Source organism: Gossypium raimondii, chromosome 7 (assembly GCF_025698545.1).
Source record: "Gossypium raimondii isolate GPD5lz chromosome 7, ASM2569854v1, whole genome shotgun sequence".
In the NCBI taxonomy this organism is placed as follows: domain Eukaryota; kingdom Viridiplantae; phylum Streptophyta; class Magnoliopsida; order Malvales; family Malvaceae; genus Gossypium; species Gossypium raimondii.
This window is the reverse complement of record NC_068571.1, coordinates 29,931,481-29,949,726: the sequence shown is the minus strand read 5'-3', so window position 1 is coordinate 29,949,726 and position 18,246 is coordinate 29,931,481. Positions and strand designations below refer to the sequence as shown.

The 18,246-nt window shown below is 32.0% G+C and overlaps 1 protein-coding gene and 1 long non-coding RNA gene across 3 annotated transcripts; one reads left to right on the top strand and one right to left on the bottom strand.

The window, feature by feature from the left end:
- Positions 1-2,392: 2,392 nt before the first annotated feature.
- Positions 2,393-2,665, top strand: LOC128042407 (uncharacterized). The gene is made up of 2 exons (XR_008197752.1): positions 2,393-2,487; positions 2,563-2,665. It is a non-coding gene; the product is annotated as an uncharacterized LOC128042407 (long non-coding RNA).
- A 9,037-nt stretch (positions 2,666-11,702) lies between these two features.
- On the bottom strand, positions 11,703-17,955 carry LOC105797011 (ascorbate transporter, chloroplastic). 2 transcript variants are annotated; one of them, XM_052633525.1, is made up of 12 exons: positions 17,669-17,954; positions 17,462-17,504; positions 16,303-16,874; positions 16,107-16,214; positions 15,732-15,887; positions 15,098-15,313; positions 14,530-14,739; positions 13,935-14,072; positions 13,407-13,508; positions 13,070-13,135; positions 12,213-12,297; positions 11,703-12,105 (listed from the first exon to the last, which is right to left on the bottom strand). In XM_052633525.1, the coding sequence occupies exons 3-12, from the start codon at positions 16,795-16,797 to the stop codon at positions 12,008-12,010; spliced, it is 1,674 nt and encodes a 557-aa protein (XP_052489485.1). In that variant the 5' UTR covers positions 16,798-16,874; positions 17,462-17,504; positions 17,669-17,954; the 3' UTR covers positions 11,703-12,007. The 2 variants fall into 2 exon arrangements, with proteins under 2 accessions (XP_052489485.1, XP_012482369.1); XM_012626915.2 differs by lacking the exon at positions 17,462-17,504 and having other exon boundaries at positions 17,669-17,955.
- Between the last annotated feature and the right edge of the window lie 291 nt (positions 17,956-18,246).

The following is an 18,246-nucleotide window of genomic DNA, read 5'->3' as shown; positions in this document are numbered from 1 at the left end:
GCTGTTAGGTTAGTGGCGTTTTCTTTTAAGAGCCACTAATATATTAAGATTAAACTGCGCCGTTTTGTGGGGATATCGTTTTGGGGTATATCCCCGCAGCCAGCCCCATTTCCCATCTCAAATCCCTAATCCTAAGTTCAGCGCAGCATCTCCCATTTCCCCTCCGTTTTCTTCATCTTCTTCATCTCTTTCATCTCTCTGTTTGTGCATTTCGGTTTATTGCAAAAAAAAATCATTAAAAAGGCCAGTTACGACATTCTATTTGTTGAAAGCCGATACTTATTTGCGGCAAAGAAGAGGGACAACGTCGACGAACATCTTAAGGTTCGAATGCCAGATTCTTTGTATTTATAGATTGGGTTTTGTCGTATTTTTAATTTTGATTTTGCTTTCTTATTAGTTCAGGGTTTTCGGTGTGTTCTCTGTCTTTAGGGTTTTCGGTGTCTTCGACCTTTTTGTTCATCCTCGATCGTGAAGGTAAGTTACTGCTTCTATTATTGTTCATTACTGTTTTTTTTGAATGGTTTAGGGTGTTAGGAACTTTGTTCATTACTGTTTTTTTGAATGGTTTAGGGTGTTAGGAACTGTGTTTAACTATTGTTTTTTTTTCTCCAGTTTTTGGTCAATCCATTTCATTGCTTTCATTTCATTTTTCTTCATTGTTCTTAAGGTACAGAACACATGCTTTGTTACTGTTGATTTGTTGAACTCGTTTTGTACTATTTGACATGGTTATTTTCAGTCAATTTGGTACTGCTTCTATTGTTCATTACTGTTTTTGTCTGTGGTTTAATTTGTTAGGAACTGATTTTAACTTGTGTTTTTCTTCTCCAGATTTTGGTCAACCCATTTCATTGCTTTCATTTCAGTTTTTGTCATCGTTCTGAAGGTACAGAACACATGCTTTGTTACTGTTTATGTGTTGAACTCATTTGGTACTGTTTTCAAAGTATGGAACTTTGATGTCTAGTTTAGTTTAATTTATTAGTTTATAAAGCATTCATTAAATGTGGTGCGACCAATTACATTTCCAGGTAAAGAGTTTACATTTTTAAGTTGAATTTTATTAAGCCATGTTGTTTTTTAGTATGATTTTTAAGGTCATATATATATACTCTTTGTTTGTTTCCTACTGTCTTTGATTTCTTGTATGATTTTACTACTTAACTGGAGTTTGTCTATTTTCATATGTTTTCTCGATTACAAGTTATCACTATTTTTTAATTTAATACTGTCTGTTGAAATATAATGTTGGGTTCCACTTTCATTTTGTGGTTTGTAAACTATGAATTCGGTTTCTAAACTTTCGATTTATGGTTTGTAATCTGATTCAAATCAGTCCGTTTACAGTTTGCTTAAAAATGCAAGTGATCATGAGCATGTGTTAGGTTTTATTTATTTGATAATGAAATATTTTACTTAATTGGTAAGAGTTTGCAATGCTTAGAAATTGAACACAAAAGATGGTTTCCTAGCAATCAATCGTGCCAAAAAGCAAGATGTTTCGGTTTGCAATACTATATCGTAAATATTAAAATATTGGGCGAAATATTATATCGTAAATATTTAAATTTATATTCTTTTTATATTACATATATTAATATGGGCATTTTAACCTATCTTTCATTTTTGTAATAGTAACATTTTAAAATTAAAAAGATTTGTAAATGATAATTTAATATCTATTAAAACCAATATTTTAATATATCACCCCATATATGGTATGGGTATATAACCTATATTTAAAACTTGTTACTATACAATTTGTAAGTTTTCAAAATAATTGTACTTAATTGTTTTAATATCTATATAAGTTTTCTAAATTTATAAGTTTTCTAAAAAGTTTTCTAAATTTATTTGTATTAAGATTTATTAGTATTAAATTTACTTCATTTTCTAAATAAGTGTTCTAAATTTGGGAGAAATAAAATATATGTGTATTAAGTTTATAAGTTTTCTACATAAGTTACATAATACACCACTTACATATCTTACAAAACTTCTATAATACATAACTTATATTTAAGCTTGCATAACTTACATAATAATTTACATAACTTATATATAATAACAACATAAATTACATAATACTTTATGTTATAATATATAACTTGTATACATAACTTTAGAGGTCTCGGATGCTTACGTAAAGAAGGCATTGGGAAAAAGATGGAGAGACAATAAAAGTACTTTGAAGAAAAATTATTATAAAACAAAAACAACCCTCGATGAGAAATTGCAAAATGTCCCGCCGGGTATGTTGAGGTACCAATGGGAAGATGCGGTTAGATTTTGGCATTCGAAGAAAGGCGAGGTATGACGTACTTCCAAACTATTGTAATTATTTTGGTTTATAGTATTTTCTATTTACGTACTAAAAATTTCATAACGTAGGATCGTGAACAAGTTGGAAAAAGCAGTAGGCAGAAACAAAAATTCACCCACACAGCCGGGTCGAGAAGTTTTGCATGTGTAGCTGAGGTGGAGGTATTTTTAATTTTTTTAATATTGTCGAATATGTATAACTTTCTGTTAAATAATATTTATACTACCATATTGTAGGAACTGTCGTCCGGTCAAAAAGTTGGACGCCTTCAACTTTTTGAAATTACACATAAGAAGAAAGATGGATCTCCCATGACTCTTGAAGCTGGTGAAATAATGGTACGTTTACTTAATACGATTTGACTTATTTTAGTTATTTTTAGTGTTTATTTTCTAATGGTTTAATTCATTGCTTATAATGCGACTATTCTTATGTTGCATATGTTTTTTAATATATAATATTGCGTTCCTAACTATGTGATTTATTTATTAGGAAAAACTAAAGGATAAAAAGACGGAGTACGAAGCGATTGCTTCTAGTGATAGTTCTGTTCATCTTGAAGACATTGATAACCGGATTATTACTGAAGTTTTGAGTCCTGAAAGGTATGGTCAGGTTCGATTTCAAGGATCTTTTGTTAGCCCAACCCAATATTTTGGATCCAGCTCCCACAATACATGGCTTCGGGGAGTCAGGCTCAAGCTGAAGTTCAGAGGTTGAAAGACCAGATGGCTGAGATGCAAGCGACCACAGTTGAGGTTCAAAGGAAATATAAAGAACTCCAGCTACAACTTAAAGCAGAGGCGGCAGCGAGGGAAGCAGAAGCTGCAGCGAGAGAAGCAGAGCAGGCCAAAAAGTACGACGAACTCCAGCAACAGCTTCAGGCTGTGATGAAGATGTTTCAGTCGCAACTTCCGCCTTCATAGTGTATGACATAAATATTTTTATCATTTTAACATTTAACATTTTTGCAAAAATACTATGAATTCACTTTTATTTATTGATATTAATATTATTTTATTTGTTTAATTTGAAATATTATATAAATTTATTGCTTTTGGCTGGTTTAAATCTGGTTGCTTTTGATTTGTTGCTACAGGAGGGCTGAAAAAATAAAAAATTTAATATAAAAAAATCCCAAAAATAGTGGCGTTTTTGTATAAAAGCGTCGCTAAAGAACATGTTCTTTAGCGGGGTTTTAAAAAAAGCGCCACTATTTTTCATGTTCTTTAGCGGCGCTTAAGAATAAACGCCGCTGAAGAACATGATCTTTAGCGGCGTTTTTTTCTAAGCGCCGCTAAAGAACATGGTCTTTAGAGGCTTTTTTTTTCTAAGCACCGCTAAAGAACATTGTCTTTAGCGGCGTTTTTTTCTAAGCGCCGCTAAAGAACATGGTCTTTAGAGGCGTTTTTTTTCTAAGCGCCGCTAAAGAACATGTTCTTTAGCGTTTTTTTAAGCGCCGCTAAAGAACATGGTCTTTAGCGGCGTTTTTGTTTGTAAACGCTGCAAACGTTTGCGACATTTTCGTTAGCGGCCTTTTTTGCGGCGCTTAGTGGCGTTAAAAAGCGCCGCTAAAGACCTGTTTTGGTGTACTGAGATATTATTAAACTGTTTTTATTTTCGATATATTTAATTTATGATATATTTAATTTTGGTCTTCAAACAATGTTTTATATTACTTATATTGTTTGATTAAAAATATAATTAACACTAAAAAATTATCTCAACAAACGAAACAAAAAAAATTAAAATGCTACAAACAAATCATGTTATGGTAAGAATGTAATGTCTATGGAGTTTTAGACTTTATTTAAATAAAATAATAACCGAATGTTTTAAAATATATAATTTTTAAGATATTTAACACACTATATACCAATAACCGAATTGAGTTAATACAAAATAAAAGAAATTAAGACATTATTTTCTTTTCTCATAAAAATTATTAAATTCATATTAATCAAATGGGTATTTGTTTTAAAATAATTATTAAACGTCGGTAATCAATTAATCAAATCCATAAAACACATTTTTTTCTTTTCTTTCTTTTTTTTTCTTTTTGGGTAATTGAAAAGAAATGAATTTCAAGATTTTTACTTGCAAAGATAGTTGTAATTTCTATTTTGTGCTTTGTAAAGATTCTTAATATGTATTTTTCATTTTTCTTTGATAGTGTTGTCGAAACCATTTTTTTTGAAAACAAAAAATTAGTTGTCGACTTTTTAAAAAAAATAAAAATTGGAGTCTCCACAGATCCTTGATTGAGGTGTGACCGGCTCACCTTAAAAACAATTCTGGCCTACGAAATTTGAGAAAATAAGTTCGGGAGTCAGTTACGCACGAGGAAGGGTTAGCACCCTCGTAACGCCCAAAATCAGTACCAAATTGATTATTTAATGTCTTGGTATCGAAAATTTGAAAAGATTTTAAAAGAAAACTTTTAACTCGTGAATGAATTAAAATAATAAAACATTCTTATTTCAAAGAAATAAAACATCACACCCAGTGAGTTAGGGCACAATATTTTTAAATCTTCAAAATTAAGTTTGTCTTTTGATTTTAAAACTCACACAGTTAAATCTAAGAATATTCGGTTATTTAGGTCAAATGAAGAAAATCGAAACCCAGTAATTTAGAGCACAATTTCTCAAAATTTCAAATACCGAATATGACCTTTTATTTTAGAAATTCTTATTTCGAGATAACAAAATGTCATGACCAGTAAGTTACGACTCGACATTTTTGGGTTCCCGAGAATAAGTTTTTATTTGAAATTTGTGTGAATTTATTGCAAAATAAATACTTGGTTTTCTAAATTCATCGAGAAATAATCGCAATCCAGTAAGTTAGGACACGATCTTTCTCGAGAATCATGAATGCCAAATATTTTGAAAATTTATAAAATATGATGATTTTAATGCTTTGACAAAACCAAAATATATTTTCTTTAAAAGTATGACAAAATGCATAACATGAAACCATTACTTTAATTTAAATTATATGTATATGTATTCACAAAATAAAATATGATATATAAGTAAATTTTAAAATTTGTATATGTATATATTAAAACATGTATATAAAAGTTATGAAAATAAAATATAAAATATGTATAGGTATCTAAAAAATAAATAAATACATAAATAAATAAATACATAAATAAAAATATAAGTAAAAGATATTAATAAATTATGAAAATATGTATATATAAGAAAAATGCGGAAAATATATTTATAATAATTTTGAATAGTGTATGTATATATATATTATAAAAATGTATAAACATATATAAATTATAACATATGAAAACGTATAAATATTATAAATATAAATGTATATATGTATATATATATATATATGTAAAAAAAACTATGAAAGCAAAATAATAATAAAATATGTATATAATATGTATATGTATTTAAAACGTTTAAAATAAATACATATATATATTAACATACCTATGCGTTTATATATGTAGGTATAATAATTATTATTATAATAATAATAATAATAACAAACAATACAACAATAGAGAAAAATGACAGAAGGATTAATATAAACATAATCAGAAATTTGGGGCAAATCTGCAAATAAATAAAACAGAAATGGGACCAAAGCGAATGCTCAGATAATAAAAGGGACCAAAAAGAAAAATATTCCTGCCCTTCAAACACAGCATTTTGCGCAGGATTTAAATGAAATCAAAGAAAAAATTTTGGGCAGATTTGAAAAAAAAAAAAACTTGATTACAAAGTAGTAGAAAATCAGAAGGGCTAAAAGTACAATTAGCCCATTCATTAAGAAACGCGCGGATCCTGGGACCGGGTCGAGTCGACGCGCGGATCCTATCCCCTTCCAAACAATGTCGTTTTGCTTTAACTATAAAAACAAAAAATTTCTTTTTCCTTTTTAAAAAAAATTAAAAAATTCATATTTCTGCTTTAAAACAAAATAAAAGGAAAAGGGGGGTGCTCTGCTAGGGTTTCCTTAACCCAAACCCCCAAGCCGCCGCAACCTCCGGCCTCTCTCCAACTCCGATTCGGCAGCAAACAGGGTTTCTTTCTCGCAGGTAAGTATATTCTTTCTCTTTTCTTTTCGTTTAAGAAAATGTAACGAACATATAAACAATAAGGAGAAAAACGAAGAAAGGAAAAAGCAAAATAACCTTTAAAATCTATTTGATTCTCTCCCTTTGTATTTTCAATGGTTTTTTTTTGTGATACAAATTTCGTAACCTTTTTTCAGATCTCTATTTGGCTTTATATAGCCTAAAATAAAGGACAAAACCCCCTCTTTTACATTTTTGTTATATTGCTATCCGTGGTTAGCAAGTGAAATCGGCGTTATACAGAGCTGCTGATCGTGGGTGAAGCAACGTGGGTGATGGGCGGTTGCTACAACGTGGGGACGTGCGGCGCCAAGGCTATCTGCTGGTTAGGGTTTCTGTTACCTTAGGCCAATTGGGCTTTGTAATTGGGTTAGGATTGACCCAAGCTTTATTGGGTTTGGTTGTATTTTATTTGGGCCCCGGGCAATAATTGGGTATCACAAGTGTGTTATTGTTTCCTCTTCTTCTTTAGCTTGTTTGATTGCTTCCTCCACCCACAGTTGAGCGTCTTGTATTCACTAAATCACTATAAGTTCTTTGGCAATTAAATTCTTTGATTTTATTTTACTATTATTGAAATTAGTATTGGAGAAATGTGACCCTTTTACTACAATTTGAAGATATGTAACACTTTAATATCTTGCAATAATGGCTCGTCTACATTGACAATATGGTTGTAAATGTGTACAGTTGCGAGTTGGTTCTTAGTTACATTGGGTGTCATCCATAGCCTACATTATAGACCAAGGATTAGATCCTATATTTTAGATTTTTATGCAAAACGAGATTATGTGAAAAGACTTGTATATGCTAGTGACGAGACCTGTATTGAACAAGTTAGGATGAATATAATTACCTTTTTTAAACTATGTGAGATGTTACAAACTTTAGGGGAATTGAAGTCATCAAGGAACATGCTTGTTGATAAGCAAGTGGCAATGTTTTTACAAATAATTTTTCATCACCTTAAAAATTGAGTTATCAAGCATCACTTTAATAGGTTCGGGAAACCATTAGCGGATCATTTCACAATGTTTTAAATGTTGTTATACGCTTACAAGATGTGTTATTTAAAAAGGCAAAATCAATTACAGCTAATTCTACAGACCCAAGGTGGAAATGGTTCAAGGTATTTGAGTGAGTTCTATATATAGCTTGTACATAATTTAGTTTATTTAGATTTAAATATAGTTTCCTAACTCAAGGTTTTATACATGTGATGTAGAATTGCTTAGGTATTTTAGATGGAACCTACATCAAGATTAGGGTTCCAACAGTTGATAAACCTAGATATCAAACGCGAAAAGGTGACATAGCAACAAATATGTTAGGTGTTTGTACACCTGATATTCATTTTGTTTATGTTCTTCCTGGTTGGGAAGGTTTTGTTGCTAATGGACGGGTTCTTCGAGATACCATTAGTAGGAGACATTGACTAAAAGTTCCTCATGGTAAATTGCAAAATAGAGGACTTTGAATTAATCTTTAAGATTATACTTTTTTGGGAAATTAACCATGACAAATAGTTTTTTTTTATAGGTTGCTATTATCTAGTTGATGTTGGATACACAAATTGTGAGGGATTTCTTGCACCTTTTAGAAGACAAAGATATCATTTCAATGAGTGGCGTCAGGGTTACCAGCCAAGTACTCCGAAAGAATTTTTCAATATGAAACATGCTTCAGCACGTAATGTTATTGAAAGATGTTTTGGGTTATTAAAACTTAGATGGGGAATACTTAGGAGTCCATCATTCTATCCTATGAGGTTGCACAATAGAATCATTATTGCATGTTGTTTGCTCCATAATTTTATTCGAACCTATATAAGTCATGATCCTATTGAAGCGGAGTTGGGAGAATGGTTACCTAGTAATGTGATAGATGACGATGAACCGAATATCGTAAATATTCATCCATTGGATGCATGGGCTACTTGGAGGATGGAACTAGCTAATCAAATGTTCGATGAATGGCAAGCATCTAGAGATTAGTTAGGTTTAGGGTAAAAATAGTAAACGTTAATTTGTTTACGTTATTTCATGTATCTAGTTTATGAAACTTTGGTGGTGTTTGAATTGTTTTTTGTATTGTACTAGGCTTGTTGAATTGTAATTTATTTTCTTTTGATTCATCATGTGTTATAATTCTATAAAGTGTTGAACTTTTGATTCATAATATTGAACTTAATTTTAATTTATTTTTTTACTTAAGATAGTTATGTTAGGTTTTCACAATCAAGTGTTTCTTCCAAAAATTCTCGATGAACTAAAAGAAAATGGGTTCCAAAAGAAGATGTTGCGTTGGTTGCCTGTATGGTCGACTTGCACAATGTTGGAACCTTCAATGCTAATACGGGATTCAAAGCCGATTGTTTAAATGAGTTGAAGAAAATGTTAGAAAAAGTTTTACCCAATGCCATGTATAAGGCTAAACCTAATCTTGAATAGAGGATTAGGACATTGAAAAGGGATTGGTCAATCATTTATGACATGCTTAGTGGAAAAAACAATAGCGGTTTTGGTTGGGATGAGCATAGGCAGCTTGTTGTTGCTGAAGATGCGGTGTGGAACTCATATATAAATGTAAGAATTATTTCAAGTATTTATTATCTTATTTTGGCCAAACTCGTATCTAATATGAATTCCTTATTTTTATAGAGTCATAAAGAAGTCAGTCAATTCAAACATCGTAGTTTCCCTTATTATGACCAACTTATTGCCATCTACGTAAAAGATCGAGCCACTAGGAAAGATGCTCAAAAAGTCGCTGATATTATTGAAGAAATAGATGTTGAGGATGTAGCTACTACAAATACTTATTAAGAAAGAAACGATTTCTATGGATGCGAAGCTGATGTTTCTTTGGATGACATGGATCTTTCAGCTACATAACCGCAACCAGCTAGAAACTAAGGTGATTCCACATTTTCAAAGAAGAAAAAAAAGATTTCTGATGCAAGTGATCATATTTCTTCTACTTCATTTCATGATGCTGTCACTTTATTGGCGGAAAACATACAGGCCATTGGGGTTGAAATTAGGAAGAGTATTGCCTCCGAAGTGCTAATTCAACAAAAGTCAGAAATGACCATTCAAGAAAGAGCTCTAACATTATATCCAACATTATGTGAAGTAGAAGGTTTAACTGAGGATGAGCGCTATAGCGCATTGAACAAAATTCCAGATCATCCAACGCAAATGCTCATTTTCTTTTATTTACCTTCTTTTGTGCGGTTGGAATGGGTCAGAAGATTTCTTGCTGACCATTAAAAATCATGGTTGTGTTGATGATATTTTGGTAATTTTTTGTGTTTGTAATATTTGGATGGTATAATGACATGATAGAATGTCATTACAATGTTGTAACTTTTTGATGTTGTAAAATTTTATAACATGTTGATTATGACATATAAACTAATGAAATCATGTAACTTTTTGTTAATATATGAATATTATGTTTGGATGTGAAATATAATTCTCAAGTTATTTATTACTTCTAATATTTTGTTTTTTATTGTAGAATAATTAAATTATTTGTTTCACTAATGATATTTTAACACATTAAATATGTATTGCAGTTTAAAATAATAATGTAGATTATATATTATTTTTATAGTATTATATATTATGATTTTTAATTCATATAATAATTATATTAATAATTTTATTAAATTATATATTATTTTATTAAATTATATTTAATAATAATTATGTTAAAATATGGTTAAATTATTTATTATTTTATTAAATTATTTTAATAATAATCTTATTAAAATTTAATAACAATAACAATAATTATCTACCTAAAACAATTCTACTAAGGGTATTCTAGTCATTTTAGTTTTTTCCTTATGATATTACAACATCATTCCATTCAACCAAACATAAGAATACTATTACGCTTTTATTCCATTTCATTCAACCAAATAATTGAATTACTGATTACAGCTTTTATTCCATTACAACTCTATTCAATTACAACTCTATTCTATTATAGTAAACCAAACGTATTTCTTAAAATTTGAGGTCAAATTCTTTATTTCATTAGCCCAATGATCCATAATAATTTGATAAATTAATTATATAATTAAAATAATATTTCCAATGTAAAATACTTAAAAAAATACCCAAATACCTTTTTGGGTCAAATTACCGTTTACCCTTTATACCTCAAAGCACATTTTCTTCACAAAAATAGTTATTCGTCAACCTGAATTCCATAAATCTAATTTAATACTTTATACACATCCTTAAGTAATGAAAGTTATAGTTTTACCCTTTGGTAAATTTATAATTTAATCCCTATACTATCAAATCTTTTCAATTTAATCTCAAATGAAGAACATTTTCCAACTTATCCTTACTTCTATTGATCAATACTAAACTCACTTTTCACATTTTGATTAAATTATAGTTTAGTCCTCTAACTTTTAAAATTTGTAATTTGATCCTTTCATCACATTTTCACGTCTAAAATTTTTTCCATTATTTCCCATATCCAAAATCACTTTATTATCATAATAATACTTTTATTTGAATTTTTTTAATTTCCTCAAAATTCACTATATTTATTATTAAAATAGTATCACATGTCTAGTCGAAAATTTTGACATGTTACAAGTCTAGACATCCTTTCTTTAGTTGAACAAAACTGAAATACAACTTTTTTCAAAATTGATATGCCATTCAAGATGTATTCAAGTTCTTCAAAATTTCTTGAGATTTTGAAGAAAGCTTCAAATCTACATAATATTCCCTTCAAAAGCTTCTAGCTTTCTGAAACTTGTAAATGCAGAAAATAACTTAAAGGTGACCCCATTTGCATTACTAGTCATTCAAATAAAAAATTCTAATAGAATATAAACGCTTTATCGGACTGATCCAAAAAATTAAATTATTTTATTTATTATTTATCTCATTAATTATAGATAAAATAATTTCTTATTATCACTTAATTAATTTAATTAGTGATAATATAACTTTTATTATTTACCTCTTACTTAATTAAAGAGAAAAGTAATGACAAAATATATAAAGTTATCATTTCTGAAATGTGGAGCATTGTAATTGGTCCCAAAATTTCATCATCTACACTTTTCAATTTTCTAGAAAAGTATGTGGTATATATATATTCATATACAACACTCGCGTTGGATTTCAAATAACTAGAAGATCAGGTCAAATAGTATGGTTCTACACTTCTAATTGAAAGCTCAAAGCACGGCTAGAAGCATGCACGTTCAGAACAAACTTGAGATCATGAAAGTTTGCATTGGGAAGTTTGGTATGAATTATATAACCTGTAAGCATTTAATGGTCAAAGAAGATGCTTCATGGATTGCCACATACACCATAAAAACACAAATGAAACGAAAGAAGGAACTTTGCCTGAAAAATACATATTTTTCCAGCCAACGTAGGAGGGCCTTACATGTTAAACTATGGCACTTTGCTGTTTTTAGCAGGGTTTGTTTCAGTCACCCTGGCACCATGGCATGTCTGCTCCTTCTATTACTTTGTAAGTTATCTTTTAGTTATGTAGGCTTCCATTCTCCCTTGTATAGCATTTTCTTAGTCGAGAACTTTCTCTCCGGTTGAAAATAAGTTCCAAACTAACGTGCCTATGATGTACAATGCAACTGACACCTTAAACACATCATTCCAGGAACCTGCAGGAGTGAAATTTGCAGATGTATTAATAAACTTTGATACGAGAAATTCGAGAAAAAATTCAACATCAAGGTAAAATATTCTAAGCATAGATTCAGTCATATACCTCGTTGGAGTATGTAACCAGTAGCAGCAGTCCCAAAAACACCAGCCAGCACTCCGGCTGTGTTTGACAATCCTAATAGAACTCCCTGTGATTGACACAAACGACTTGCTTTCAGAAAAAGAATAATGCCATTCGAAACAAGAAATATTGTTCATTAAGGAAATTATCCAGAATTTAAAAAAAAAAAGTTCAATAATGATATTTTATATTGAGAGTGATCATAAGTTCAATAATCAATCTGTTGTTCTTAGTTCTAGCTCTTGGCAGAGAACATGTTAGACGTCAAATAATATTATTATACTATTAGATTAGTTTATTATTGATTAGGAGTTTTAATATTATTAGAAGATTCCCGTAGCTGATATTTAATTCAATTAGGAGATTTTATATTATTAGGAGTCCTTCCTTAATTGGAAGATTTATTTTTATTTGAACTATGTAACCTCTATTTAAAGAGGCCAATTTGGAAGAATAAAGTGAAGTCAGAATTTATTTTAAAAGTTAAGAGATTTAAGACTCTCTCAATGAATCTGAGGTCTGGAACTCCCTTCCACGAGTTCCACCTGTTCGTTATAGGTCATTCGCGCAGAAAAAACAAGGGGAAAAGCCCCGCTAAGTCAAACAATTTCCCTACAAATCGACCGGTGACTCGATCCATAACTAGGGACCATAACACAAGATCAGATTGATGTTATCAATTATCGAATCAACCATTTGGAAAGATTGGTTCAATCTTGCAAATTTAACAAAAGCATATCACAAGTATGGTACAAGCAGAAAAGTAACAAGATATTAGAATCGCAAGCAACATCACCTTTAATTATATGTTACTTTATACTGTATTATAAGAAACTTACAGCATATCGTGGGCCGATGTCTTGGTGATTGGAATAAAGACCAGATTGAGAGAATGCATCAGATCCCTGCCAGACAAAAGCATTTATTGATCAAAATCACAGTCAGATTTGAAAGTTCAGTTAGCTTCATCTGATTTTAATCTCAACAGAAACCAAACACCTAAGACAGGAGTTCTTTTTTTTTCTTTACATGAGTTTACCATGCACACTGGTTTTGTTATAAGCTAAAGGGAAGTTTGTTCCGATAAGAAGCTCATAATTGAAAAGAAATAAAAAAAGAATATTAGATTGCATCAATTCAGAGCTCAAGTGATATGGAAAGAAAACAAGATGATACCTGACTACATGCCATGCACAGCACTGCCATAGCAGGTGTCTTGACATGGATTAGCTGCGTAAGGAAGAAAGCTGGCCCTAGAAAACCTATCGATTGCATGATCTGCAGAATTAATAGGTTTCAGACATGATTACATAAAAGGAATATGAGTCAAGTAGTGTTACCATAACTTAACCAACACTTCTACAGAACTAAATATCTTTTCATCTCATCTTGAAAAAAAGGTCGTGCTTAATGCCATGTTAGACTCCATAGTATATATACAAAAAACATAAGACTCCAGTGTGTACTTTTGTGTTCAATCAATTGATCAAGTTGACTTTGAAATTTCTAATTTGGTACTAGCTGCTCAATAGCTTGTGACACCATGAGGGCATGATGCTTACGGGAAAGACGGAATTGGGATTGAATTTAAAATAAGAATCAGAAGGGATATAAACAGATTAAAAAAAGTTGGTACTCTCAAGCATATTTAATAACCCTTTGAAATAAATCAAATTCTAAGAATCAAAGAGAATTGATCCTTGCCTTACGAACTGTTGTTACAGAAAGACCTTTGCTCACTAGTGTGTCTGCGATCCATCCTCCTATATTCGCAAAGGCAGCCATAGTCAACCATGGCAATACACAGAGGAGTCCAGATTCAGTCAGGTTGAACTTCAAAACCTGTGAGAACCACAATAACATTGGATATCAAAGTAAATGAGAAGGCAAAATCCAGATTCAAATATAATTTTCTGGCTGCTAGCTTGGCTCCGTAAAAGGTCAACGGTAGTGAGAAATTCAGTAAATAATGTTCGTAATCTAATCCACAGCACTGATGTGATGCATATCTGGCAGGTTAAGGCCAGCACAGGCAGGGGCGGAGCCAGAAAATTATCTTTTTGGTGGGGGGTGGAATTAAGTTATAAATTTTGATAAGAGTTAAAATGCAATTTCACCATTTTATTACCTAATATGTTTATAAGAGCCTGCCAATTCTCCTTACCTTAATACAATTAATAGAAGTCAGTCAATATCTGACATTCAGGTCACATGGCGCAAGCAAGCAAATGAAAAGCATGTACTGGAGTCAATGTCAGGCATAAAGTTGACATTGTTCATTGAAGCACGTTTCAGTTACCTGATTATAGTATGTAGGCATCCATGTCAAGAGAATAAAAGTTCCCCAATTATGGCAGAAGTGAGAAATTATGAGAGCCCAAACAGGGGCTTTTGATAATATTAATTGCCATGGAATGACCGTTACAGGTTCCTTGGATATGCTGCCTCCCATGATTATTTTCTTTTCTTCTTTACTTAGCTCAGGGTCTTCCTTTGGGGAGCTATATGCCTGACAAGCAACCAGAAAAACGGCAGGAAGAATTTTCTAAGTCATGAGTGACATCCATCTGCAAGTACATTGATTCATTCACTTTTTTTATAAGAATATTCAAAACTACTTGTTTAGAGTGCCTTGTGAAAAAAGAAGGTTGGGAATCAAAAACATTTTAGCAATAACAGGAGCAGAAACAACTCGCATTCTAACATGTCTTATAGGACCATGGTATGAAGAGGTTCAGTTTGTTTTGAACTCAAAACAAGCATCATTCAGCCAAAATCACTTACAAATGGTGAGATTCAGAGGAGAGATTTCTATGTTGATTCTTCTGACATACTTCGAATAAAAGCTAAAGAAATTAGCAACTCACTTTTCTCAACCATAATGCAAACCAGATGCTTCCAAGGGAGCCAAATGAGTAAAATACAGATGGCCACCCAAACTTGTTGATTAAGATAGGAGAGAAAGCCAGCCCAATAACAGAACCAAGATACATGCCACTGTACACAAGTGCAAGCGATCTACTTCTCTCTGACACTGGAATCCACTTTGAAAGTAGGTTGTTCATCGCTGGCATAGCCACACCCTGTAAAGAAAATAGTTCAAACAGATGAGTATCCTTTACACTTTCTTCTAGGAAGGTAGGGAACTGTTGGCAAACTCAATAAGGAAGCAGTGACAGAGGCCACAATAAATTTGGTTTAATATTATTATAAAAAATAAATATATATATTAAAAAAGAACTGAAAGGTACATGGAATTAAAATAGTAGAAACCTCTAATCCATTTAAGTTGATGAGAATATCTTTTTCCTTTCCTCTCATTCTTTCATCTCATTCTAACTGATAATTTAACTTTATTTAAAAAAAAAAACTATCTTCTTAGCCTTTTTGTACAGGCAAAAAAGGCTGCTTCAGTATGTGAATTTTGAATTTTGGAAGTAGGTAGTTAACCACAGGCAGTATAGATATAAATTAAAAACTAAGCAGCAAAGCAGAACCAACCTCGCCAATTCCCATAAAAGCACGCATAATTAGCAAAAATGGCAGTCCAAATCTTGCAGCAATAGGTGTCAAAACAGTAGCTACTGACCACCAGACAACTCCAAACCCCAGGACTAACTTCCCACCAATTTTATCTGCCCATATGCCTCCAAGAATCTGAATGTTAAAAGTAAATATCAGATTAAAAAGATTACCAAATTTCTAGCATCAGCAAACACTGAATTGAAAACCACTTATATGCTAAAGTGTGCATCAAACTTGGAAGATTCATGTATGCAACATCACTGCTAGAAAGTTGACACATTATATGCTGATGCATGGACATACTCGAGGGAAATTAAATAATTCTGCATTTTTAATATATTTGATCCAGACCTGAGTGAGCAAGTATCCCCAAAAAAAGGAGGACTGAATCAAACCAACTGTTGCACTGTTCCAGTTGAACTCTTTCGACATGGGGAGTATAGCAATGCTCATGTTAACCTGCAAAAGGCATATATAGCAAGCAGCTCACTCAGCATCCAAGTAAAGAGGTATTAGAGTGCTGTTGTTCATGAAGAAAACTACTCACACGATCCATATTGCATAACAGGAAGGCTGCAAAACATAGCAGCACAATAACCCAGCGCTTTGGAAAATCCTGCCACAACGGGACTGCTTCCTGCATGTCTCCTCCAACTAGAATAGCTTCGTTCATTCCATCTGGAGATGGCAAAGAGTCCACCTTTGCTTCTGTTATGTCATACTCTTCAGATTTATAGTAAGCAGAAGTACTGTTTTTTCCTATCCCATCCTTGTCACTTGGCTCAAGGCAACCTCCAGGCACTGGACTTGAAAAAGAATAGTATCCAAAACTTCCTCTACTTCTTTGTCGCGGGGAAACTTTGTGAGACTTCTTACAGTGGCACAATGACACTGAAGAAATAAGTTGTCTGCCATTAGGTGAAACTGATAGAGGTTTCAAAGTGTTTTCATCTAAATGAACAGTACTCCTTAGATATCGGCCGCATGTGTATCCAGATAAAAAACCATTTGCTGTTTGGCTCCATAACTTCCGGTAAAACATGTTACCATGCAGAACAGCAATGCCTGATCTCTCTCCCTTGTGAAGCAAAATGGCTTGTTCCCCTTGACATACTTTACCTGCCATTGTCATAGTTAAACTACAAATTACAGAGATATTCATGACGTAAGGGAACCTTCATTTGTGTGCTAATTTATCATGGCAATTGCCAAAATATGGCAATGAACCTAAAGAAGAAATCTCTAAATGGAAGGAAAAAAGCAATTAAAATCCAAGATGCTGTATATAATACACGCCTAGGGGACCTGGAAAGACAAGGCGAATTCCCCAAAGCTTATGACCGGTAAAGAACTTTTACCCCACAGTCCACACCGACCTCATACCCATCAAAACTTTTAACCAATCAAAATCCCAAATCAGGAATCTTCCAGTTTTGCAAAACAATCCTAAGGGATTTTACTGAAAGATAATAAGTATTAAAAACCTGAAATTATCCTTTTCTCATCCATCAATTGGTTGACACCATTTATCAGTTAAATCACCAAATTCAGCAATAAAACAAAATTATCAAATCAATCTAATAGCAACATCATTTATCATCTCCATACTTCAACTTCGCAATACAAAGTAAAATAAGAATATTGCATGCAATCAAATTTCTATCTAAACTTCTTCAAACTTCAATGATTCCACGGATCTAACTTACTCTCATCCACTTCAAAGTATACTTCAAATCCAAAGAGACTAAACTGAAGAAAAAAAAACAAAATGTAACCAGGAGCAAATAAATTGGAGGAAAATGCAAGTATTAATCCCAAAGAAAAAAAAAAGCAGATAAATATTAAGCTAAAAGAAACCTTGAAATCATCTCCACACAGGATTGCTATTCATTAAAGGAAGTAAAACAAAATACCTGAACCGATAAAAGAACCGAAACTCCGGTTGGAAATCAGACCGCCGATAGCCATTGGTGAAATGCAAGTATTACAGTGAAAAAGCTCGACTTTAGAGAACTAACTAGTAATTATACCATTTCAGTTCAAATCTATGACACGACACCGCTTTTAGTTCTTAGTACCAACGTCCTCTGACGCTGGAACGGATAAACAGATCCTTCTGTTCCTTTCCTTCGATAGAAATTTGTTGCGGAGGTTTTTTATTTTATTTTCAAAGCGGGAAGAATCTCAGTGGTTTCTATATACCGAAGCAAAGGAGGGTCGAGGGAACGACACGTGGGCATATAATCCTTTGAGAGATTAAAGGTCCTGAAATACCCCCTATGGGATTCGAAATTAATAATAGGAATGGCATGGCATGGATGGTAAATAAGAGGGATTAAAATGACTGTTATAGGGAATTAGCATGACGATATCTCAACCGTGCTTAACTAGAAAGGTCTTGCCATCGCTGAAATATTTTGCGTTCCGACAAAAAAGAAAGCCGGAAAAGGATATAAAAGTGATGAAACTTTTTAGTAATTAACTTATTGTT

Excerpts from the sequence above, each read along its gene's own strand:
- LOC105797011 (XM_012626915.2), bottom strand. The coding sequence starts at position 17,723 with ATGGCTATCGGCGGTCTGATTTCCAACCGGAGTTTCGGTTCTTTTATC. Across the intron at positions 16,875-17,668 it reads CGGTTCTTTTATCGGTTCAG|GTAAAGTATGTCAAGGGGAA; the intron begins GTATTTTGTTTT and ends TGACAATGGCAG. Across the intron at positions 14,740-15,097 it reads TTGCATTATGGTTGAGAAAA|GCATATAGCTCCCCAAAGGA; the intron begins GTGAGTTGCTAA and ends GTTGCTTGTCAG.